Source organism: Armigeres subalbatus, chromosome 2, assembly GCF_024139115.2.
Source record: "Armigeres subalbatus isolate Guangzhou_Male chromosome 2, GZ_Asu_2, whole genome shotgun sequence".
NCBI lineage: Eukaryota > Metazoa > Arthropoda > Insecta > Diptera > Culicidae > Armigeres > Armigeres subalbatus.
The window spans coordinates 93,014,229-93,040,958 of NC_085140.1; the positions used below are offsets into that span (position 1 = coordinate 93,014,229).

At 39.0% G+C, this 26,730-nt stretch overlaps 1 protein-coding gene across 1 annotated transcript; it reads left to right on the plus strand.

Moving 5' to 3' along the window:
- The first annotated feature begins 353 nt into the window (after positions 1–353).
- LOC134210002 (pre-mRNA-processing-splicing factor 8) lies at positions 354–25,918 on the plus strand. The gene is made up of 7 exons (XM_062686028.1): positions 354–506; positions 1,741–2,755; positions 2,828–2,953; positions 3,650–4,511; positions 4,578–5,402; positions 5,473–5,665; positions 21,661–25,918. The coding sequence occupies exons 2-7, from the start codon at positions 1,749–1,751 to the stop codon at positions 25,797–25,799; spliced, it is 7,152 nt and encodes a 2,383-aa protein (XP_062542012.1). The 5' UTR covers positions 354–506; positions 1,741–1,748; the 3' UTR covers positions 25,800–25,918.
- Positions 25,919–26,730: the final 812 nt, after the last annotated feature.

Here is a 26,730-nt window from a genome sequence, read left to right on the forward strand (position 1 = left end):
CCTGAGCGAATAAAAAAACACTTTGACAGCACTTAGGTTGGAACTGGTTCCAACCTAGGTTGGAACTTTTTAAAAACGAATTCGACAATAGTAACGAGCTTTTTTGGATCTAGTACCCATTCCAATTTTCCTCCCATTCCTCGATCTCTCCCTATCTCGATGGCCCCTTCCAAGGTCCCTTCAATATCGAGATGTGGAGAGGCGACTGTGCATGGATTTTTGCCATAAAGTATGTGTCGATTTTCCTGAGTGTACGTATTGGAGACGAAATTAACGCCTACCCGACAGAAAGAATCCAACATTGGATGGTAGCCCTATTCCTGTACAGCTGTCAAATATTTTTGTAACTGTGTTTGTGTGTCAAAATTTGTGAAAAGTCGAACATCGCAAAAACGTTTTGCTGGAACGCGTTTTCAGTGCTTAATTTTCACTATATTTGCGTAGAAAATCCCGATAAAACCGATGAAAAAATAGTTTATTTTGTGTAGCAGTTGTCCACGTATCCGGTAAGTGTAAAGTTTTACTTCGAGCGATGTTATTCGTCGCAATAAATGCGAAAGAATTTCCATCATGACCGGCCTTCGCCACCAGTGTCGATCGCTTGTGGCCCAGACAGAAATGGCCGACTTTCTGCAAAGTTTAATTTTTCATATGTAGTGAAATTCAGTGTTTTGGGTGCAGTTATGTTTATAGTTGGAATCTTGTTACCTACTATCGATCAATATAGAAAAAAATATAAAAGTTTGATAAGGCTGATCCATTTTTCTAACATTTACATGATTCTACTTAGAAAATATATGGACTATGGGATAGTCAAAAAAAATGGTCAAAATCAAGCTTCAATAGAAATAAATCATGTTTAAAAAATATGAATTTACTCTTTATTGTTTTACTAACAAATAAAAAAATAACTTACCGTCTGTTTATTATGAATGATTTTTGAATACCTAAGAAGGATTCTGTAGGCATTTTCGACAAGAAATAACGGGAACCGTTCATGCATTTTGCCTTTCCAAGGCATAAACTGATTCATTGTTGTGAAATTAATTGATTTTTTTTTAAATTTCGTCGCATGCCCTATTTTATCACCCCCGGGGTGATAAAACCGGGATACTACTGTACTGCAATAATTTTGTCCATCCAATTAATAAATGTTTTAGTCGATTAGTTCTGCGCAATTTTATTGTTTAGTATTCCTAGCGTCTTTTCAAACTTATGTTGAAGAGTTTGACTGTTTTTAAAGGTATAACAAAGCAGAGTGAGAAGTACACCGCGTTTTTTTTTCAATTTTGTAAGCACTTTTCATCTAATTTTGCTTTGTTATACCTTTTTAAAAACGGTAAAACTTTTCAACCGACATTTCAAATTTATTTATTTTCTCATCTGCTCCAACTAGTTTACAGCTGGTTTACAGTACAGATTTATATCTTTCTTGGACATATTATTTAAGGCCGTTTTAAAAAAATCGGTAAGGACATACCTTACCATCATCTAATATCTTCAATAATCTTTGAGAGAAACTGCGCTTAGCTGCTCTTTGCTTATAAATGCCACTCCCAGCAGCTGCATGTATCTTAAGCCGCTCAATGTTGAGTTGCAGCGTGGGTGTTGTAAAGCAATATGAAGGCTTTAAGCTTTATAATATAAGTTTGAATTAATTTCAGTTAATTTTAATGACTGCCTAGATGATACAATAGATAATATGTGCGAATAACAATTAGAATTTCATCTTTTTTTCAGGTAACAAAATGGCTCTTCCGCCATACATGATACCGCCAAATCAATGGGCCGCCCACATGATGGCCCAACAGCAGGCATTTGCCGTGCAGCAAGCCCAGGCTCAGCAGCAGCATCAAGCGGCTGCGGCTCAGATGCACGCTCAACAGCTGGCTGCCACGCAGATGCAAATACCACCACCGATGGGACACATCCCGCCTCCAGGACCGCCGAAGCCAGACATTGTTCTATCAGAGGAAAAACTGATCGAGAAGGCTCAGAAGTGGCAACAGCTTCAAACGAAGAGGTTCGCCGAGAAGCGAAAGTTTGGTTTCATCGATGCCCAGAAGGAAGACATGCCACCGGAACACATTCGAAAGATCATTAGAGACCACGGCGACATGACTAGTAGAAAGTACCGACACGACAAAAGAGTCTATTTGGGGGCGTTGAAGTACATGCCTCATGCGGTCATGAAATTGTTAGAGAATATGCCCATGCCGTGGGAACAGATTCGAGACGTACCGGTTCTGTATCACATCACTGGAGCAATTACGTTCGTAAACGAAATTCCATGGGTGATCGAGCCGGTGTACATTGCCCAGTGGGGCACCATGTGGATTATGATGCGTCGAGAGAAGCGTGATCGTCGCCACTTCAAACGAATGCGATTCCCACCGTTCGATGACGAAGAACCGCCGCTAGACTATGCGGATAACGTTTTGGATGTGGAACCGCTGGAGGCTATTCAGATCGAACTGGATGCCGATGAAGATGCCAGCGTGCACGATTGGTTCTACGAGCACCGACCACTAATCGGAACTCCGTATGTGAATGGGTCAACCTACAGAAAATGGAATTTGGCTCTGCCACAGATGGCAACACTCTATCGACTGGCCAACCAACTGTTAACCGATTTGGTGGATAGCAACTTTTTCTATCTGTTCGATCCGAAGAGTTTCTTCACGGCTAAAGCTCTGAACATGGCTATTCCTGGAGGACCAAAGTTTGAACCACTAATCAAAGACCACAACGTCGGGTAATGCAGCATTGATCAAGAATATCTTGTAGGACGATAAATTCATGGTACTACTTTTTTTTCTCGTTTCAGGGACGAGGATTGGAATGAGTTCAACGACATCAACAAGATCATTATCCGACAGCCTATCCGGACGGAGTATAGGATTGCTTTTCCGTATCTGTATAACAATATGCCACATTTTGTGCATTTGTGCTGGTGAGTTTAGTGATCCATGTTTATTACGTTGCAAAAAGCAGTCACTCCACAGCTATGAAAAACCTTTTTTTTTATTCTAACGAATAATGAATTAAATCTTACCAACTCTGCTTGTTAGTCTTATTTTAATCTTAATTATATTTGTCAAGTCAAATCGATACACTCATAGAAGGTAATACATTGCAGATTCGATTGTCTGACCTAATAAATATAGGATAAAATGACTTTTGAATAGGAAGACATAATGAATCTAGAATGTGTGAACTTAGTCTGAATAAAAAAATACATATTTATAAAGTATTTTATGCATATATCGTGGAGTGACTGCTACAGCTCAGAAAACACCTGCTTTAGAGCCATCGCTTACGAGGAATCGTGCCGTTGTAGAACCAAGGCCATTCCATATTCCCGATGGCAGAACAAATCAATGTCGAATAAGAACCAACTTACTACCAAACCGCAATTATGCCAACCAGCATAATATCACATAAAATACCATCTACTTTTGGGTGTTATTTAAATAATTTTCTATACTTCAATGTGTTCATCGACAGTGATCTGCATGTTGTTTGCTATCCGTATTTTAATGGAAGCAATCGTTGAGGATCACGAACATATCCTTATTCTCATTTCTACAAAACCGAGCCCGCCACTACCCTTTGAATAACAGATCGTCGCTTATTTTCTCCTGTCCAGGTATCATACACCTAATGTGGTCTTCATTAAAACCGAGGATCCTGATCTACCAGCATTCTATTTCGACCCGCTGATTAATCCGATTGCTCACCGCCATGCCGTGAAATCAACGGAACCTCTACCGGATGATGACGAGGAGTTCACCCTGCCGGAGGAAGTCCAGCCGTTCCTCCAGGATACGCCGCTCTACACGGATAACACAGCGAATGGAATTTCGCTCTTGTGGGCGCCTCGTCCGTTCAATCTACGCTCGGGACGTTGCCGCCGAGCGATTGACATCCCATTAGTCAAAAACTGGTACAAAGAGCACTGTCCCCCGAATCATCCGGTCAAGGTTCGTGTCAGCTACCAAAAGTTGCTCAAATACTACGTACTCAACGCTTTGAAGCACCGCAAGCCAAAGCCTCAGAAGAAGCGCTATCTGTTCCGGTCGTTCAAAGCTACCAAGTTCTTCCAAACCACTACGCTGGACTGGGTTGAAGCCGGGCTCCAAGTGTGCCGCCAAGGCTACAACATGCTGAACTTATTGATTCATCGTAAAAATCTCAACTATCTTCATCTGGATTATAACTTCAACTTGAAACCGGTGAAAACCCTCACAACTAAGGAACGTAAAAAGTCACGTTTCGGTAACGCGTTCCATCTGTGTCGAGAAATTTTGCGTCTCACCAAACTGATCATCGATTCCCATGTCCAGTACCGATTGAACAACGTGGATGCTTTCCAGCTGGCCGATGGACTGCAGTACATTTTCGCACACGTCGGCCAACTGACCGGAATGTATCGCTACAAGTACAAGCTGATGCGGCAGATCCGCATGTGTAAGGATTTGAAGCATTTGATCTACTATCGGTTCAATACGGTGAGTTATCAACTTGAAGCGATTAAAAACAATGTACTGATTTTTATTTTATTTTTCTCTTTACAGGGTCCCGTTGGCAAAGGTCCCGGCTGTGGTTTCTGGGCGCCCGGATGGCGTGTTTGGTTGTTCTTCATGCGTGGCATCACACCGCTGCTGGAACGTTGGTTAGGCAATTTACTCTCCCGTCAGTTCGAGGGTCGACATTCGAAGGGGGTCGCCAAAACGGTTACCAAGCAGAGAGTCGAGTCACACTTCGATCTGGAACTGCGTGCCTCGGTTATGCATGACATCGTGGACATGATGCCGGAAGGTATCAAGCAGAATAAAGCTCGAACCATACTGCAGCACCTGTCCGAGGCCTGGCGCTGCTGGAAAGCCAACATTCCATGGAAGGTGCCCGGGTTGCCAATTCCGATTGAGAACATGATTCTGCGGTACGTCAAGATGAAGGCCGATTGGTGGACAAACACGGCTCATTACAATCGTGAGCGTATTCGCCGGGGAGCCACCGTTGACAAAACCGTTTGCAAAAAGAATCTCGGTCGGTTGACGCGTCTCTACCTGAAGGCCGAACAGGAGCGGCAGCATAATTACCTAAAGGATGGTCCATATATTTCCCCCGAGGAAGCCGTTGCCATTTATACCACAACGGTTCATTGGTTGGAATCGCGCCGATTTGCGCCGATTCCGTTCCCTCCACTTTCGTATAAGCATGACACGAAGTTGCTGATTCTGGCCCTGGAACGATTGAAGGAAGCTTACAGTGTCAAGTCTCGCTTGAATCAGAGCCAACGTGAGGAGCTGGGGTTGATCGAACAGGCCTACGACAATCCGCATGAAGCGCTCTCCAGAATCAAACGTCATCTGCTGACGCAGCGTGCTTTCAAAGAGGTTCGTTTACAATTCTTCCATTCGCAATGAAATGTTGAGTAATTCGAATTTTTTTTTTTTCATTTTTCAGACTGGTATTGAATTCATGGATCTGTACAGTCACCTGATCCCGGTGTACGATGTCGAGCCATTGGAGAAAATCACCGATGCTTACCTGGATCAATATTTGTGGTACGAAGCGGATAAGCGACGCTTGTTCCCACCGTGGATCAAACCTAGCGATACCGAGCCACCTCCGTTGCTGGTCTACAAGTGGTGTCAAGGTGAGTTTCGCGTTGGATATGTTGGCGATTTGTTTTACAGGGACTCATCATGTTTGAGAACAGTTCAGAATATTGCGGGTGTGTGCTTTGTGACAATGAGATTCGTATTCGAAATCATCCCCTTGTTGCAAACCTCACGCTTGCGGTAGATCTCGGTACTCGGTTGAGCAGACACAGTCGTGATTAGATTTAGGATGTTTCAGTGACTCTGAATAGAGACGTGAATTAATATGGCAATCAAATAAACTAGAATCACGTCGTTCGCGAGGGGACGGAGTATAAATTCGACAAGGGGAACTGAGCGCCAGATTAAAACACTTAAACTAACATTTCAATTTCTATGTCAAATTCTCGATGAAGTCTTTTTACGCGGTTTTCGGGATATGCATGTTTTTTTTACGCGGATTTAAGTTTTGGGGAATGTATCCCCCGCGTAAAAACCGACCCCAGTCCCGATGGTATTCTATGTCTTCCAAAAAGTTTTAAAACCTCAATTGTAATTGATTTACGATCTTGTAATTGATTTACGATCTTTTGTCAGTGCGGCCAAAATCCAAGTCTTGTTTTTTTAAAAGGTTATCTTCGGTGACATTCAACGCATACAATAGTGCTGTCCAATGAGCAGCTCGAAGTAGCTCGAAGTTCTTCCCATCCCTCTCTTGCCCATTTGTTGACAAAAAAGAACGAGCAGGACGGGAACAACTTCGAGCTACTTCGAGCTGCTCATTGGACAGCATTAATGTGTACTCCATGTGATAATCAGCCTACCACGCTGGAAGCTTTTCGACTACGAATAGGCCTACCAATGCTGCAAGATTCTTTGTTTAACGTAAGCTACGTCTAAGAGAAAGCAAATATAGTATATTAACAATACAGTCCACTTCGTGAATCCCCATATATTAGGCAAAAGACAGCACATTCATACCATCTTGCGTCGCAAAAGGTAACTAACGCCTGAAAACGATAGCCAAGGGGTGCGGTAATTGCAAAAATTACTCTAATTTTACAATTTTTGAAAACTTGAATTACATTTTTAAAATTTTATTTTTAAACTCAGATATCAAAATTGGGTCATGGAATGATTTCTAGCATATTAATTCGAAATGTTATACTGCATATTGAATAATACCACATAACATAAGTGGATCTTCGAACAAAATCCAATCCAAAAGTTGACCCCCTTTTGATAAGCCAAAACTGTTATAATCGTTATAATTGGGAACGGGAACATCGTTCTGTCATTTTCAAGTGTAAACAAATACCATATGATCAGAAAATTATAACACTTTTTCCAAGACTACAAAGAGCAAGATCTGTAGCCTAAGTATAATGATATTTATTTTTCTATCATCAATTTTTTACATTGTTTTTAAAAATGACGTATTGCATCCAAAAGAAGGTCTCTCCTATGCTGTTACTAACTAATTTATATTTGATGAAATCTAATTTGATTTATTTGTAGGGTAAACATCTATTTTCAGTCGATTTTTGATTAAATGTTCGTCTTTTATCCATTTTAACTTCACCTGTCATAAGACGAGTTTATACAATCCCATTGAATTCCACCACTTAATTGTATCTTGACAGATACGTATTTCGACCTCAACAGTAAGGCTGTCTTTAAGACACTGAAGACGGCCTTACCGTTGAGGTCGAAATACGTATCTGTCAAGATACAATTAAGTGGTGGAATTCAATGGGATTGTATAAACTCGTCTTATGACAGGTGAAAACATTCCACTAAAAAGCTCAAAATAATTTTCTTATCATTTTAACTTATTTATCATACGAAAATAAAATTCCTCTAAAATTGATATAATATTTTCGGTCAGCATGGTAAAAATCTAAATTTTATTCAACATGTGTAGAAAAGTATATTCCTTAGAACTGTTCTACATTGGGAACGAATCTTTATATACGCAGTCTTCGGTTTTTTCGAAAGGATGACGAGGGATACACCAATGTTTGTCTACGATGCGCAACAATCACAAAATAGATAGATTAGAAGCAACATTATAAATTATCAATCGTACGAAAGCAAACTCGCTTATCACAATGCAGGAGAGCATCGCAACTGTGAGGTGTTTCCGATTTGGATATCATATCAAATGAAAATGTGATGATTCAACATTGAAATCAAGATAATCTTTATCATGCAATCAAGCACCTAATCTGAATAGGTTATTACGATGTACGATATTAATGTTATCTCTTTTCATGGCATTCTTTCCATTATTAGAACATTGCTTTTGGGTTGATAGTATTTCGAATACTCTTTACCAAAAGTAGAGCAATTTCAAAGACATGTAAAAAGGAAACAGAAAACACCAAAACTGTGCATTGAACATTTAACTGAGGGTAAATTCAGGTGAGGCATCACCTTTTTAAAAATCGATATTTCTTCAAAATAAACAGATAAATGAAACTCTACTTGTTGTTATTGATAGCTTAAGGAAACATAGTATAGAAGACTTTTGAAAGACAAAAACTTGGTTACATACATGTTAGAAAAAAAAGTCAAATTCGGGTGCGATGCCACACCACTGGGAGAGACGCCACACATGGGAAATGTTTGAGAAATGCGGTTAATAAATATGTTCATAGCAATGAAGGAGCATTTGATATGCTTTTCGAATAAAAACATAATATTTCAACCAAGCACCAAACAAATTCATCGTTTACTGGTTAGGAGCCCGTGCGCAGCGTACGAATGGATTTTGTTCGAGTTTGGCGAATCAATATCAATACAATATTAAATCAGTTACATACCTTAAACTCCTTTCTTTTCTACTTTAATATTGTTTACCCCAATATCCAATTAATTATAAAAAAACAAATTCAGCTCCTAAACACCCAACGTCACTATAGGGAAAATTTTTTGTATAATTCCAACGCGAATCGTATTCAGATATACAATATAAGTCGCGTGACCCCTTGTTAGATCAAATACTGTTATACTATCTTCTGACGTTTCGATGTTCCGTATAACAAATAAAAAGTGTTATAAGGGTACAACTTTTGCTACCCGAGTTACCCTGTCCACGGATGATGGGGTCAACGTTGATAAGTCAAGTGTCTGCATATTGTTAAAATTGTGAAAAAATTTGTTCTTTTATAGTACGCATTGCTAGTATAGAAGTATTATTAGTACCCAACACATTACCGTTAGACGAGAATTTAATTGCATCCGAGTATGGTTACACTATTAAGCAGTACTGAAGTAAGTACTTTAAACCCGGTAACATTTCAATTTAACAGAAACGCGTCGAATATTTTTGCCAATATATAGAAAATAATTAAACACTTGATATATCATACCTCCATGCAAATACTTAGAGAAGGTGTCGCATGATCTAACAACATCTGCTTGAGTATATGCTGCGGAGGTTCCGGCAGGGTCTAGTACCAGTCTTAACTAACAAAATACTAACACAAAAGACTGGGAAGCAAACGATCATCCATTGCACCAATTGTAGTTCATAGTTCAGTATACAGTAAGTAGTAAAAGTAGATACTGTAGATTTACTTATTTTGCATTATATACGGTGAATGTATTTGTTATTTCTTTTGTGTAATCTTTTTTTTTACTCTGACTTTTATTGCATGGATCAACGTATAAACAAACCTGTTTCTCTTTTAATTTTTTCGGGTTAGGATTGCTCCCTTGTAAGGCCAAATCTCGAAAGCTCATCCATTGTATGGGCGCCAAACGACGTAACATGGAATCTGAGAATCGAAAAAAGACATACTCTAAAGTAGAGAAAGATTGAAGGACATAGAAGACGTGACTAAGTGTATTCTGAAAGACAGATAACTTTATAACACATTAAATGACCGATAGGGAATGAATTCATGATCAGCGCTAGATAGTAAAACAAGAGATAGAGTCACGTTTAACTGAGACCATAGCCACCTATGTACATGAGAATAGACCATATGATGCTTTCATCCACTATCCTTTTCTCTACATGACTAATAGTTTGACCACCTAAGGTCGTGAGGAGGATCAACTAATGTCTTTTTAAGCCCATCATCAAATGGAAGCTCAGGAAATGGTTTGAAAACAGTACCTACTGAATCTAGTTCCGAGATGATGATGATGCTATGCAAGGCCGTCATAAGTCCACAAAGATAGTATTAGGCGTTTTCTAGGAACAAGGTTCAAAATATGTAGTTGTTAAAATTGCATTAAATTTTCAAAACTTTGAACGATTATTGATACTCATCAAATTGTAATACGATATTTTAGTTTCAAAATACGTTTAACGTATTTTAACAGCAGACTGTAATGACGAATAGACTTATCATTTAGGACTAAGGATTTGTAAGGGTTTCCTTGCTGGACAACTTAAATTTGTAACATCAGACATAACTCAAACTGGAAGAATTCAGATATCAACACGACGTACTAACAAACACATTTGTTTAACCGGCTAAATATAAGCGAAGCTCTTTGTGATTTATAATTGGAATCAAAATTAATACATATAATCAAATATTATAACCAACATCTCTCCACAGCTTTAATATTCATCATAAAAATATCCCCAACCTGCCCATACTCCTTAGGCAGTGATATACTAGCAGTATATCCCGCAAAACTTAAAACCCCCATGGGTAAAGATGTTGTGAAGCCTTATCCTTTAGTCCCTGGTGTATCATGGACGATGTGAATTTCAAATTCACATCGGTGACTTGGCCCCCGGCCCCCTTATACATCAATAAAATAAAATAAAATAAAATAAAAAATAACTTTTGCTACCCGAGTTACACATATGTTATGTGATAATACGTTTAAGCACCCCTCGGAATGTGTCCTTACTACATTGCTTGCCTTTTGTGACACCGCGGCGCTACTGCGTTGTTTCTTCAAATCAGCCAGAGATAGTCCAGAAATTGGTAATATAGTATATTTGAAGAAAGGCTCGTATACAAGGTGTAAAACGAAAACTTTCCAAATCCGAAACCGTCACGAAATTAGGCGAGTTTTCAAACACTAATAGTGCCTTTATCTTTTGATAAATCCCAACCAAATTTTCCAAATCCATTGAAACGATTGAATAATGAAACTTAATTGACCAAAATTCTGAAATGCAAGCCTTGATCCATTTCACCGTTGATCCCATTAGACAACAATGGGTCTATGGATCGCTTGATAACTCCTGCAGAGAAGGTAGCCAAAATAGGTGTTTATTAGAGAACATCGTCAGTCCACGCAAAAAAAGTCGTCAATGAGCATGCTAACAACATCCATCTAACTCCCAACGACTTCTTAGAGCAGTGGTCCCCAGCATGCTTACTATCTAGGGCCGCATAGCAATTTTGAACTATTGAAGCGGGCCGCAGTACATTTGCATGATTTGTTTTTCATTTCATGAAAAAATGTTCAGCTTAATCTAAATGATTTTTAACCCTCTCCCGCCCATGGTATCTGTAGAGCACCTTAAAATTTTGCACCTTCTATCGTTCGTCGAATTGTTTCAATAACAAAAAGCAATATTTGGCACATCTCCGTTTGATTTTTTTTTAGAAAATTAAAAATCCAAAGTAGCTCTCGGGGTCAAAAGAAGTCTCGCACGAAGGTAGCGTAAAGTATGTTGATATTCATCTTACTTTTTGGGGTTAATTTTTTTTTTAATTTGGCCAAACCCTAACTTTTATTTAAAGTTTCCTGATTTCAAAGCAGTACCTATATAACAACATTAGTTAGATCACTGTCTTAGAGGATTTGGAGATCTCACCTGGCGAATTGACGGTCCAAATCGAATCATCGAAAAACATGAAGGCCACAGGTTTCAACAGCATAAATCTCGAACTCAAACACATGAGTTCTCCGTTTTTGAGCACCATTCGACGAGTCTTAATCAGTGTCTTCGTCTCAGCTACTTCCCATCGTCAGCTAATTTCAACTACATTCGAAAGCCTGGGAAGGATCCATCCTCTCCCACTAGTTATCGCCTCATCAGCCTTCTTTCAGACTGGTGTTTTGATATTAAAATGTCAGTGTACATATGATTTTTTAAAAGCGTGAAGGAAATCTGCAACACCTGGTAACGACTGTTTGGCATAATAAAGAAAAATAGTCATAATGATTTTAGGGCCATTTGACATCATTTGGCATAATAATTAAAAGAATCATAAAAACTCTAGGCAGAAGCTTATTCCGGGTAAATTTTAATTCAAATTGATTTAAATGAAGAAATAATGTGCTAATTTGCCTTACCGTGCACGCACCCAGCTTTGCGCAACTCCTAACTTTGCGCATTTTGCGGTTATTTTTGTAATAGAATGCGTTTCAATTGAATTTCGAAATATAATTACAACTTGTCAGCGCAATATACATGTTATTATAACAGTGCATGCATTTTGCCGCTGTTAAATGACACATTTTTCATTTTAATAGCCGAAATTTGTACTGGAAACAGTGGAAATGACCAAAATGGCGTGTTCTTAGCACAAATGACAAGTAACGGTCTACCCGAAAAATTGTATTTCTTGTAAATTTTTAAATTCGACGACAATTTAATACACATGGATTCAATATTTATAATATTTTTGAAGCCATCTCATGATAATTTGGCTTGTTATTTAAATTTTTCGTTAAAATATATTATGCGCAATGTTAGGAACCATTTTTCAATACAATGTACCTAATTTTGCGCACAACTCGTATTTCTTCGATATTTTCAACATTTATGATATACCTCATCAGAAAAGGGTTTGCGCAAAAAAGAACTTTTGTTAGATGTGGTCAATGTACATGAATAAGGCTGTACATTAGAGTGGGGCGAAGTTGTATGGAAAAACGCAAACTTTGTCCGATCAAGTGAGATCAAGGTTTTTCTGAATCGTTTTGGGACCCCATAATAGCTGGAAGGTCTACAAAAAATGTTATTACGTTTCGAAAATTGATTGTTCAAACCATATGCAAGAAATCAATGTTTCTGCCAGCACTACGGTCATCAAAGGGCAAAACCCATCTTCCTTCTTGTCGGATTTTTTTCTTTGTGAAATGATTCCGGATAGCTCCCATTTGCTCTAAAGCCCTAAAAGATCAATTATTTCGAAATAACACTCAGTTAAATTATTGCTATACGTGGTTCGGCAGTGCTGGCAGAATAAACGATTTTTTGCATATGGTTCGAACACTCAATTTTCGAAGCGTTATAACTTTTTTCGTGGACGTTCCAGCAACGTGCCTTCTTCAGCAAAGTTTTTCGGCATCCTTTGGGTTATACTTTAACGTAATGTCCCACTTAGTTTACGATGAACTGAAACCTCTACACTGAACCAAAGCATCATCCTACCAGCGACTGATTCTTGCTTTGTTCGGGCCCCTTAACGAAAATCATTCGTGCTTCGGATGATCGTCATTCGATTTCTTTGCCGCTGCTTGAAGTGCGGCGAATGGCAATCATCTCGTTTCCGTCTGATGCAGTTTATGGTTGCCAGATAAAAATCATATGAATAGTAAATGAAAACGGAATGTTTGTTGTATTATTTTAACCCAAATGGAAATTATTTTGTGATTCAGCCTACATAATTTCACGAATAAGAGAAAATTGTAGAAAATCTGAGACAGGCAAAAGATAGTTCAACGTGGTTCAACATTGAGTCAATTTATTCAGAATCGAGTACATTATAACAAATATTTTCCAAAATTCCATTGGCATCCGGTAAACGGTAAATCGACGCCGTAGCAAATTTCTCTGCAAAGTGTCCTCTCCATATTGGTTTCTAAAGCTGGTCTTCAGGATCAGCGCTGAACTCTGGGTATGAACAGCATTATAGCTTATGATATTAGCGTAGTTGGGGGCGAGATGAGCAATAAACTGTAAATTATAACGGTTTAGAATTGAGTTTTTCATTGGAAAAAATGTTACAGCTTACCTTATGATGAAACAGAAGCGATAAGAGCGAATTTCTGGGACGTTTTTCATATATCGAAGAGAGCATATTTCACTCTTTTGTTGAAATCTTTTCAAACGATGATCGAGCGTATTTCTGGAATACAGGTGCGAATGTTCGCCTTTATTTTCCTTTGTAGAACGCGCTACGTGTTTCTCTAAATAAGATAGTCAAACAAATTCCTTTGCGAAACACAGAATATCAACCGTGAACAAAACAAAAATTTATTTTAGAAAACCCGTCCGAGCAAAGTAAACTTAATTTCACAAATGGCGATTATTTTCAATTTCTCAGTAGCAGGCGGTTGCGGTATCATCTGCACTAGAACATCCTCGAAAATCAAATGACCGTCGTTATAGGGCCCTACTGACATACATTTCATTCACTTATAAGATGATATTCTCTTGATGCAGAACGATACATATAGTGGTTGCTTATGTATATTAAAATCAAAACATTTGTCATCCGAAAAGAAGATGATTTGCATTTCGTCACATGATGAATGATCATACAGTAACATGCAACATACGAAAGCTGTACGACGCGGTAAAAAAGCACAGAGGATGACAAATCCTTTGTTTCAAGGATGAGGTTTGGGTTCAGTGTAGTAGTAGAAATGCAAAAATATACGTTCTCCCATACAAATTTCAAACACGATGCGGAAAGCGCGGAAGCAACCAATCGGTCCCAAATTCTGCACAGTTGTTCAGGTTACAGAATGGCTTCGAAAAACCATTGATTTGAAAAAATGACCATGACGCCCCACTCTACTGTACATACACCAACAGACGTGAAAACATACTAAGTATGTCGAATCATAAGAAAATATTGCCGGACATCCTCATGTTCTCAAATATGCTTATATATGCCTACAAATGGAATGAACATGTTTTATAATTGTAGTATTAGTTGGAAAAATAAAATTTGGATGGAAAATTGTATGGTAGACGCTTACTTCGTGTTGGAAATTTTAAGTTATGTGCGCAAAGTTAGGCATATAGTAAGGGGTCTGCTTTGAAGTTCAATTTACTATTTATTTCAATTTTTTGTACCGAATTTAGTTTTCAAACAATAATATGATAATAAAACTACAGCATGGAAACTATTTTAGAAAAATAGCTACTTTCTATAAGTTGTACAAGTTGATTCAATTTTGCAATTTTGGTGCTTGCACGGTATATATATTATTAAAAATGAAATGGTCTGTGTTCGTATCCGCATATCTCGAAAAGGGCTGGATTGATTTTCTTCATTTCTTCAGAAGATATATTCGTTATGGTTTCCGACGGATTTATATGATATTTGTTCATGCGAAAGCTACGAGCAAGATTGAGTAAATCGTAAAAAATAAAAATTAAGAATCGTATGGAAATTCCGCATTGGCTATTCGCCTACTATGCAGGACAACGTCTGCCGGGTCGACTAGTTCCTGAAAAATAGGATTTCTTAAAGTTTTTTTTTCAAATGCGTACTTTGAATGGAGGAATGATCTACTCATTAGAAATCTTCCAACCAAATGCATGCATGCTTTCTTGTTAAAAGTACTTTAAAAGATGGAATCATCATCTCATTTGTCTTTATTCCGATCGTATGCGTAGAAAAGAAATCATATACGCTTCGACTTTTGGGATCTTTTAAAAAAATGGATCATCTAGTTTTCTGCCGTCTTTCGGAAAAAGGCTTACTTTTGAAGGAGTTTTAATAATTTGGGATATATTTTAAATATTGGTTTTCGGATTTTAAGTCACTTGATATACGTCTGATCAGTTACAAAGTCCAAGACCAAAGAGAGCTAGCTCTCGGTTTATTAGCAACATATCCCCTATCTTCGGGTTCGCTTCGTAATTCTACAATTTATTCTTATACATGTATGTGTAAATTACTGAAAGGGTTTTGACTTCTAACTCGAACAGTACAGGAGTCATCTACTCTTTTGCCTTTTTTTCGTGCAAATGCATATTTTAGAAGGAAGAATCATCCACTCTTTTACCTTATTCCGGGCAAATGCATCCTTTTAAAAAAGGAGTCATCTACTCTTTTGCTTCATCCCGGGCAAATGCGTACTTTTAAAGAAGGAGTCATCTACTCTTTTACCTTATTCAGGGAAAATGCATACTTTTAAAGAGTGAGTCATCTACTTATTTGCCTTATTCCGGGCAAAAGCATCCTTTTAAAAAAGGAGTCATCTACTCTTTCGCTTCATCCCGGGCAAATCCATCCTTTAAAAGAAGGAGTCATCTACTCTTTTGTTTTATTGCGGGCAAATGCATCCTTTTAAAGAATGAGTCATCTACTTATTTGCTTCATCCCTGGCAAATGCGTACTTTTAACACGCAGAGAAATGTTTTTTAAACTCAACTCAACTTATGTATAAAAAAACAATTTTTTTTTTAATTCAACAATAAATCAGATTTGATTAGACGAACAAAATTATTGTTTCTACAATGTTTCAAAACAGCACTCAAAATAAAAATTGTTGAATTTACAATATATTTTTTTGTTTTTACAAAAAATATTTTTAAACTAAAAAGGAAAGTTTTTTCTTTTAACAATTTTTTTCAATTTAAAAATAAATCAATATTGTATTCAAAAATTTATTTTAAATGTTATATATAATTTCTTGTGATTATCAATTATATCATTTTTGATTAGGCTTCGTGTGAAAAATATAACCTCAATAATTATATTTGTAATTTTTCAAATATTTACTTCACAAACTAGTTTATTATATAATGTACTACATTGCAGTAGAAACAACAATAAAAAAATTCAAATTAAATATATTTTAGTTTTGAATTGAATTATCTTTATTTACGAGATTTTCGGCCCTAGGCCGGTTCATGATTTTAGTTTTGATTTTAAAAATAAAATATTTGAGTTTAAAAAATATTTCAATAATTTAATTTTTTAGTTCAAAAATGTAGATTTTTTCTGCGTGAAAGAAGGAGTCATCTACTCTTTTGGCTTATTCCGGGCAAATGCATACTTGTAAAGAGAGAATCATCTACTCTTTTGCCACTTTCCAGGAAAATGCGTACATTCTTTTGCATTATCCCGGGCAAATGCGTACTTTTATAAAATAAGTAATTTACTATTTTGCCTTTTTACGGGCAAATGCATACTTTTAAAGAAGGAGTCATCTACTCTTTCTTCTTATTCCAGGTAAATACATACTTCGAAAAATGGAAATCATATATTCTTACGATTAACCTTTTTTTGTGCCAAATGGTTATTATACCAAACGGCCCACTGCATTTGAAACATCTTTTCAACGATTATGTCAAATGGTCATTATGCCAAATGGTCGTTATGCCTGCCAAATGGTCTTTATGCCAAATGGCCTTTAGACATTTAAGTCGTTATGCCAAACGACATTATGCCATATGGACTTCCCCCTCCATGATGATAACGGTTGCCACCACTTCGACACTCCTCAGCAGCATGTGCACTCATTCTCTTTCCCGGACTAACATTCCCGCTCTAACAAACCAAATACAAGTTGTGCTTGTCAACTGTTGCTCGGCACCTCAGATGCTCTGCAGTGTGCAGGCAATCTGAGTGGTTGCAGTCGAAACTTCGTTCCACTTCTGCACCGCTTGACACATCCTGAGAATATCCGGGATTGTGTCCCGTCTAACATTGCTCATCTTTCGACGTCGAAACGGGGACATACGAATAGTATGTGCTCTGCAGTTTAGTCAATACCTGGGAAGTCATTGCAGACTATGGAGGTACTGTCAGGAGCAGCTATGGCCTGACAGGAATTGTGTTAGATGGAAGTGAACTTCCCCAAGGGGTCCCCCAAAAAGCTCGATATGTTAGTTATCAGTCGGTGGGTCCACCTACATTTTCCACTCGAGCTGTCATCGATCAACCGAAGCCACCCTGATGCGTTCGCGAGCTCGTCTGGTGCCTCGTAGCTCGAAGCACTCCCCGTCTTCCTGGATGAACAGCCCGACTGGCAACATGCCCGCTATCACCCAGGATGCGTCGTGTAATATCGTGCGGAAGACAGATACCACTCTGAGACACATCAAGCGGTACGCGCCAGATTCTGCATGTAACTGGTTACCCGCAGCGCACGTGCCCAGAGCGACCCGCCGCATCTAATAATAGATACGGCAACGACCTGTTAAGGGCCAGTTTCGTAGGTCGGAACACTTCACGGCGATCCGCTATAACCTCGGTAGGGGCACGTTGCATCCTTAATCTAGCCTTAAAGCAGGCCGATCGAAGGGCTGCCATCTCCGCACTCCACCAGTGTACCGGTCGTCTGCCATTTCTATGTATAGGTACTACTTGATGCCGATTTCAGATTTCTATTTCATAAATAAGACTTCCATCTATAAAATGGTGTGATTCCCGCTTACAGTCACTCTCAAAATTGAGCGTACAGCAAGGATTAGATGAATATATTCGAAAATTTCAAAGGAAATTTAATTGTTGGCTCGGTTGTTTTTAATGCATTTCAATATTCATCCCTTCCTTCAATGTATGCGCACATAAAATGGTTGAAATTTTTTCTCTAAAGTTCATTTATTTGAAAATAATCTCAAAATACGCCTATTAGATGTGACAAAATTGAGCGTACAGCAAATGTTTTTCTATAAAATTTCTTATTATAAAAGCGATTAATGTCATTTAATGTTATTTTTTCATGATTATATTTATAATAATGAATATCCGCTACTTAAACATTCAATGTTTTTGAATTAAACCATATTTTGGTCAAAATGGCGAACAATTAAGATGTATAAACAATGCTATTTAACAATTCAATGATAATGGGCAAAATAGATGCTTTAAGATATGGATTTCACCGGCATCGTGTCTTATATATGATAGTTAATCGAAATCGAGCGAGACATATGATAAATTTAAGCAAAATCAGTCGGTAAATGTTGAAAACAGATGTAAACATACAGAGAAAACGACAAATGTTGGGAATGGCATATTTCAAATTAAGTATAACTTTATTTAAAAGTCGATGTATAGGTAGCTTATAAGCTCAGGACACTCATTAATAATAATATTAATAAAAGAGCAGCACACGGATACATTATAAGATGTCATTTTATATTTGAAGACTCAGGAACCGTAGGGACAAATTTGGTTGAATCATTTAATTTCACCAAGATATCATTAAATAAGCTGCCGAACTCTTAAAAAAGTTTATTTTTACTCGCCACATGGAAATCATCCATTTGTATCCCTTATGGTAACAGATCGTGGAGTTTAATCCAAAATTAATTATGAATTACGATTTTAAGCTATATTTTCAATATTCAATCAGAAGTGCTCTACGGGGTTGAAAAGCTGATTTTATGTTCGGTACCTTAACAAGCACCTTGTACTTTTAGAATTCGACTGTGAATGATTGGATTCAATAATACTACTCTTAATAGACCTGAGACAATAATCGAGCTTTAAAACAAATTTAGGTTAAAGACAAACTAATTTTGAAATATGTCATTCCTAAAATTTGTCGTTTTCTCTGTATGTTTACATTTGTTTTCATCATTTACCGACTGAATTTTTCCAAAATAAACGTATGTCTTGCTCGATTTCGATTATCTATCATATATAAGATACGATGCTGGTGAAACATACAAATTAAAGCATCTATTTTTCCCAGCAGCATTGAATTGTTAAAAAGCAATGTTCTTACCTCTCACTTGTTCGCAATTTTGACCAAAACATGGTTAAATTTCAAAACATTGAATGTTTAAGTAGCGGATGTTTATTATTATAAGTATAATCATGAAAAACCAATATTAAAATGCATTAATCGTGTTTATAATAAGAAATTTTATAGAAAAAAAATCACTGTACGCTCAATTTTGTCACATCTAATAGGCGTATTTTGAAACTATTTTCAAATAAATGAACTTTAGAGAAAAAAATTCAACCATTTTATGTACGCATACATTAAAGGAAGGGATGAATATTGAAATGCATTAAAAACAACTGAGCCAACAATTAAATTTCCTTTGGAATTTTCGAATATATTCATCTAATCCTTGTGTACGCACACTTAAATCGAGAACTTCAGCTCGGTAAAAAAATTTACCGGTTTTACCCGGTAAACATTTATTTGAACCGAGAGGTCAGTAAATATCGAAAAAAATACTGAGTTTTGTAACCAATTCTACCGGCCACTCAGACATGTAATCAAATTTACAGGATGTCGGTAAAATAGATTACCGGGCTGCTCTGTTCAACAAATTCTGACTGAAGTTGTCAGAAAAAATACCGAGACCTCAGTGAAAAAAATATGTATTACTGAGCTTACGGTAATACTTTTACCGAGTTAACAGTTCACCCTCGACTGTCATGACGCTTGATGTGGCGCCATATTGTGTATTTTTTTATTTTTAAACTACGTATTAATTTTTGCTCGACTATTTGCGCGGGTTGGAGGTTTTTATCAAACAGTATTTTGTGCAATAATAGTATTTAGGTGAGTTTAGAAGCGATCTAACTACAACCAGAGCAAATAGAAAGTTAACTACTTGAATTTTCAGAAAGTTGTTGACTGCATCTGTCGGGAACGAGGAAGCGGATACAGAAGAAGCCAGTGTTCGATAGTATTCATGTCCGACGCTGCACGTCGCCAAGGTCCACATATAATTTTTCTCCTGATGAATTCAGCAGCAGTACCCGTCGGATCTCTGATGTAGCCTTACACCTCGGGAATCGAAAATGACGTCTAATCATAAATACATCCAACAGCAAAATCTCGTGAGGTTTGACGCTACCTTCTGGAACAATCTTCACCAGTCAGTCGGTTTTGTTCTGAAACGCTTCGAAAAAATAGTATTTTTTAAATAAATAAACATAATTCTACCAAACATTTCTTGCTTTCAATTTATTTCTTCAAATTCATAGATACAATTCATTCGGTATTTTTTATTACCGTAGTCCGTACTATATTTTGCAGATCACTCGGTAATGTTTTACCGAGTGGTCAGTAAAAATTGACATTTCGTCAACGCGCACTCAGAACCGGGACCTCGGTACTGTTTTGAACTATTTTACCGAGGTGGGTACCGAGAGCTCAGCTGTTGAGAAATCGGTAATCTGGTAACCGAGCCCGGTAAATAAAATTAAGTGTGCGCTCAATTTTGAGAGTGACTGTATATCAGACGTGCCATTTGATACATATAAGCAGATATCGGTAAGCACTTCCTCTAGGGGTCCAAAATAGAACATTTACCCTATTATCCGCCTAATTCATCGACTACCTCGAAAGTATCCCCGTCTACCATAACACTGCTTTCCAGGTGAGCCCTGTTGCGCCCGGTTCCGTCCACTAGTATGTGCTTTGTTTTGTTTTCGATGCATTCACCATCAGTCCAACGTGTGTTGATTCACGTTTCAGGCGGGTGTACAGTTTTGCCACCTTTGCAAATGTTCGACCGACAATGTCGTTGTCATCCGTGAAACAAGCCTCTTTTTCCTCCCGAATCTGTCTGCACTCTTCGTGAAACCAATCGTTTAGTCAACTTCGTCTCACATACCCGACGTTGTTCTACGCTGCGTCGGTAATGGCTGCTTCAACTGTATTCCAGCAGTCCTCAAGAGGGCCCCCTATCGAGCTCACCCTCTTCCGGGAATGCTGTCTCGAGATGCTGCGGGTATGCAGCATTCAACGATTCGCTAATTACACTGGATTTTGTTTTTACACGATTTACATTTTCTCAATTTTCCACTCATCCTAAATGTTTAACGCATATTAATTATCATGTGATTTTTCTTCGATTTATTCTGGATTTTTTGAAACATGTTGCGAAGAGTTTGGTGGTAAATTGAAGTCACACGATCAAAAATACGAGCGTAAAAAAATCGTGTAAAAACAAAATCCTGTGTAATTAAAAACCTGGTTTGTGTGTTACGACGGTTGAATGATAAGACCAACTCAGAAATCACGAAAAGTTAGGCAACGAAGTCTTTTCAACCAATCTGAAATTTTATTGTCGATAACTAGCTAAACAATCTGCAAAGTCCAACAAATGTCAGCAAAATTCTGCCTACCTTTTATTCAGTGAATACCAACATCTAATTGTAGGCTCTTTCTCAAATTTCAGGAATCAACAACCTGCAGGAAGTATGGGACGTCTCCGAGGGCGAATGCAATGTCCTGTTGGAATCCCGCTACGAAAAACTGTACGAAAAGATCGATTTGACTCTGCTGAATCGACTGCTCCGTCTGATCGTGGATCACAACATTGCCGATTACATGACCGCCAAGAACAACGTGGTCATCAACTACAAGGACATGAACCACACCAACAGCTACGGCATCATCCGAGGTCTACAGTTTGCCTCGTTCATTGCCCAATATTATGGGTTGGTGTTAGATCTGTTGGTGCTTGGTTTGCAACGAGCCAGCGAAATGGCCGGTCCACCACAAATGCCAAACGATTTCCTCACGTTCCAGGATGTGGCCACCGAGTCGTGTCACCCCATTAGGCTGTACTGTCGGTACGTGGATCGGATTCATATCTTTTTCCGGTTTACTGCAGAGGAGGCGAGAGATTTAATTCAGCGATACTTGACGGAGCATCCCGATCCGAACAATGAGAACATTGTCGGATATAACAACAAGAAGTGCTGGCCAAGAGATGCTAGGATGCGCTTGATGAAGCACGATGTTAACTTAGGTCGGGCGGTGTTTTGGGATATTAAAAATCGTTTGCCACGATCGGTCACCACTGTTCAGTGGGACAACACATTCGTTTCAGTCTACTCCAAGGACAATCCCAACTTGCTGTTCAATATGTGCGGATTTGAGTGCAGAATCCTTCCCAAATGCCGTACCCAAAACGAAGAGTTTACTCATCGTGACGGGGTCTGGAATTTGCAGAATGAGGTAACCAAGGAACGAACGGCACAATGTTTCCTAAGGGTAGACGACGAATCACTGTCTCGATTCCACAATCGTGTCCGTCAGATTCTGATGGCCTCCGGTTCAACAACATTCACAAAGATTGTGAATAAGTGGAATACTGCTCTGATTGGGTTGATGACCTATTTCCGTGAGGCAGTTGTCAACACACAGGAGCTGCTTGATTTGTTGGTGAAGTGCGAAAACAAAATTCAGACTCGTATCAAAATTGGTCTGAATTCGAAAATGCCTTCGAGATTCCCGCCGGTGGTTTTCTACACGCCCAAAGAGTTGGGCGGATTGGGAATGTTGAGTATGGGACATGTGTTGATTCCACAATCGGATCTTCGGTGGTCGAAGCAAACTGATGTGGGCATTACCCATTTCCGGTCGGGTATGTCTCACGACGAGGATCAGCTGATTCCCAACTTGTATCGGTACATTCAGCCGTGGGAAAGTGAGTTCATCGATTCGCAACGTGTATGGGCCGAATACGCTTTGAAGAGACAGGAAGCGAATGCACAGAATAGACGATTGACGCTGGAGGATCTGGAAGACAGCTGGGATCGTGGTATCCCTAGGATCAATACGCTGTTCCAGAAAGATCGACATACGTTAGCGTATGATAAGGGATGGAGAATTAGGACAGAGTTCAAGCAGTATCAGGTGTTGAAACAGAATCCTTTCTGGTGGACCCATCAACGTCACGACGGTAAGCTGTGGAACTTAAACAACTATCGCACGGACATGATCCAAGCGTTGGGTGGTGTGGAAGGTATATTAGAACACACACTATTCAAGGGAACGTACTTCCCCACGTGGGAAGGTCTTTTCTGGGAAAAGGCATCGGGTTTCGAAGAATCTATGAAGTACAAGAAGTTAACCAATGCACAACGTTCCGGTTTGAACCAGATTCCGAACCGTCGTTTCACCTTGTGGTGGTCACCGACGATCAATCGAGCCAATGTGTACGTTGGTTTCCAAGTGCAGTTGGATTTGACCGGCATTTTTATGCACGGTAAAATTCCGACACTGAAGATTTCGTTGATTCAAATCTTCAGAGCTCACTTGTGGCAGAAAATTCACGAATCGATAGTCATGGATTTGTGCCAGGTGTTTGATCAGGAGTTGGACGCGCTGGAAATCGAAACTGTACAGAAGGAGACCATCCATCCTAGGAAGTCTTACAAGATGAACTCATCTTGTGCAGATATCCTGCTTTTCCCAGCTTATAAATGGAACGTGTCCCGACCATCGCTTCTAGCCGATACTAAAGATACCATGGACAACACAACCACTCAGAAGTATTGGCTGGATGTGCAGCTCCGGTGGGGTGACTATGATTCCCACGATGTCGAGCGTTACGCAAGAGCCAAGTTTTTGGATTACACAACGGACAATATGTCGATCTACCCATCACCAACTGGAGTTTTGATCGCGATTGATTTAGCATACAATTTGCACAGTGCCTATGGAAATTGGTTCCCCGGTTGCAAACCATTGATTCAACAAGCCATGGCGAAGATCATGAAGGCCAATCCAGCTCTGTATGTACTTCGTGAGCGTATTCGCAAAGCACTACAACTGTACAGTTCGGAGCCGACTGAACCCTACTTGTCCTCGCAAAACTACGGAGAACTCTTCTCGAATCAAATTATTTGGTTCGTGGACGATACCAACGTGTACCGAGTAACGATTCATAAGACATTTGAAGGTAATTTAACAACCAAACCCATCAACGGAGCTATTTTCATCTTCAACCCGAGAACAGGACAATTGTTCTTGAAGATTATTCACACTTCGGTATGGGCAGGCCAGAAGCGTCTTGGACAGTTAGCTAAGTGGAAGACCGCTGAAGAAGTAGCTGCGTTGATTCGGTCCCTTCCCGTTGAAGAACAGCCGAAGCAGATCATTGTCACCCGAAAGGGTATGTTGGATCCTCTTGAGGTGCATCTGCTCGATTTCCCGAACATCGTGATCAAGGGTTCCGAACTCCAACTGCCGTTCCAGGCATGTTTGAAGGTCGAGAAGTTCGGCGATTTGATTCTGAAGGCAACCGAGCCGCAAATGGTTCTGTTCAATTTGTACGACGACTGGTTGAAAACGATCTCATCCTACACCGCTTTCTCACGATTAATTCTGATCCTGCGTGCCTTGCATGTCAATACCGAGAGAACCAAAGTTATCCTTAAGCCGGATAAAACTACCATTACTGAAGCTCATCATATTTGGCCAACTCTCAGCGATGAAGAGTGGATTAAGGTTGAGGTGCAGCTAAAGGATTTAATTCTTGCAGATTATGGAAAGAAGAATAACGTCAATGTGGCCTCTCTAACTCAGTCCGAAATTCGTGACATCATTCTTGGTATGGAGATATCGGCGCCATCAGCTCAACGTCAACAGATCGCAGAAATTGAAAAACAAACTAAGGAACAGTCACAACTCACTGCAACTACCACCAGAACCACCAACAAACATGGCGATGAGATTATAACATCGACAACCAGCAATTACGAAACCACAACATTCAGTTCCAAAACAGAATGGCGTGTTCGAGCCATTTCCGCCACGAACCTCCACCTCCGAACAAACCACATCTACGTTAGTTCGGACGACATTAAGGAAACTGGATACACTTACATCCTGCCGAAAAACATTCTCAAAAAGTTCGTCACAATTTCCGATCTCCGGGCCCAAATAGCCGGCTATCTGTATGGCGTAAGCCCGCCTGATAATCCTCAGGTCAAAGAAATCCGCTGCATCGTGATGCCTCCGCAGTGGGGAACCCATCAACAGATTAACCTTCCCAACACTCTTCCCACCCATCAGTATCTCAAGGACATGGAACCGCTTGGCTGGATTCATACTCAGCCGAACGAATTGCCGCAGCTGTCGCCCCAGGACATCACAACTCACGCCAAAATCATGTCCGAGAACACCACGTGGGACGGAGAGAAAACCATCATCATCACGTGCTCATTCACGCCCGGTTCCTGTTCGCTAACGGCCTACAAACTTACCCCGTCTGGGTACGAGTGGGGCCACAAGAACACCGACAAGGGAAACAACCCCAAGGGTTATCTCCCGTCGCACTACGAACGGGTGCAAATGCTGCTGTCGAACAAGTTCCTCGGATTCTTCATGGTACCGGCCCAGGCCAGTTGGAACTACAACTTCATGGGTGTGCGGCACGATCCGAACATGAAGTACGAACTGCAGCTGGCCAATCCGAAGGAGTTCTACCACGAAGTGCACAGGCCGTCGCATTTCTTGCTGTTCTCCAGCTTGGAGGAAGGCGCCGACGGAAACGGCGCAGACAGGGAAGATCTGTTTGCGTAATTTGACGGCAAACGTGAAAGACTTACTTTAGAACTTTATTTTAAGATTATTAATAAGTAGCTGTGTAAATAGTCGATTGGTTATTTGACGGTATCAATAATAAATAGTTTACAATAATATGTTTCTTGACCTGCTTCACTTTTTCCGAAAACTTGACTATCATGCCGTGATGGGTTAGCTCAAACTGCAGTTGTAGTTGAATGATGTTATTAGGTACTTATCACCAGCTAAGAGAAGACAGTATCGTTAACAGTATGATAATGGGGCTGGGGCTGAGATTGCCAATCGCTCTCATAAGCAGTGTAGTACCCGAGCAAAGTCTGAAAACATAATGAGAGCATATAGAAAATACATTTTGATTTCGACATCAAATTGAAATCATAATTTGTTTTCAAATATGAACCATCATGATTGATTACATATTTTGATCTCATTTTGCTGTAGATTTCTAAATTGTATGATCTGACATCAAATTTGTATACTTATTTTGTTATCGGAACCAATATCAAATTTAGTTTTCGATTTGTTCTCATCGATAGCAAGAATAGTTTTCGATTTGATGTCACAGTAAGATTTTTCTGCTATACATTTTGTTATTTTAACCGTTAAAACGACCAAAAAGATATCAAATTAAGTAATAATATTTGGCGATTTCACAACATCAAAACGAGTTATCGTTTTGCTCTCAAGCTTTGCTCGGGAGATCGTGTATCTAAATATTTCAATTAGGTCTTTTATATTTCAGTTTTTTGTTTTTAGTTACATTAATTCCATTATAAAGGTATTCTAAGCTAAGTTGTTAAACCAGTGTCCCATTCTCACCCTCGTTCGGTGGGGTTTGAACCCAAGACCAGATGCCGAGAATTTGAACATTTTTCTAGCATTTATTTTTTTTTTCGTGAGGATTGGCTGGCCAAGAATAGAGATGGGA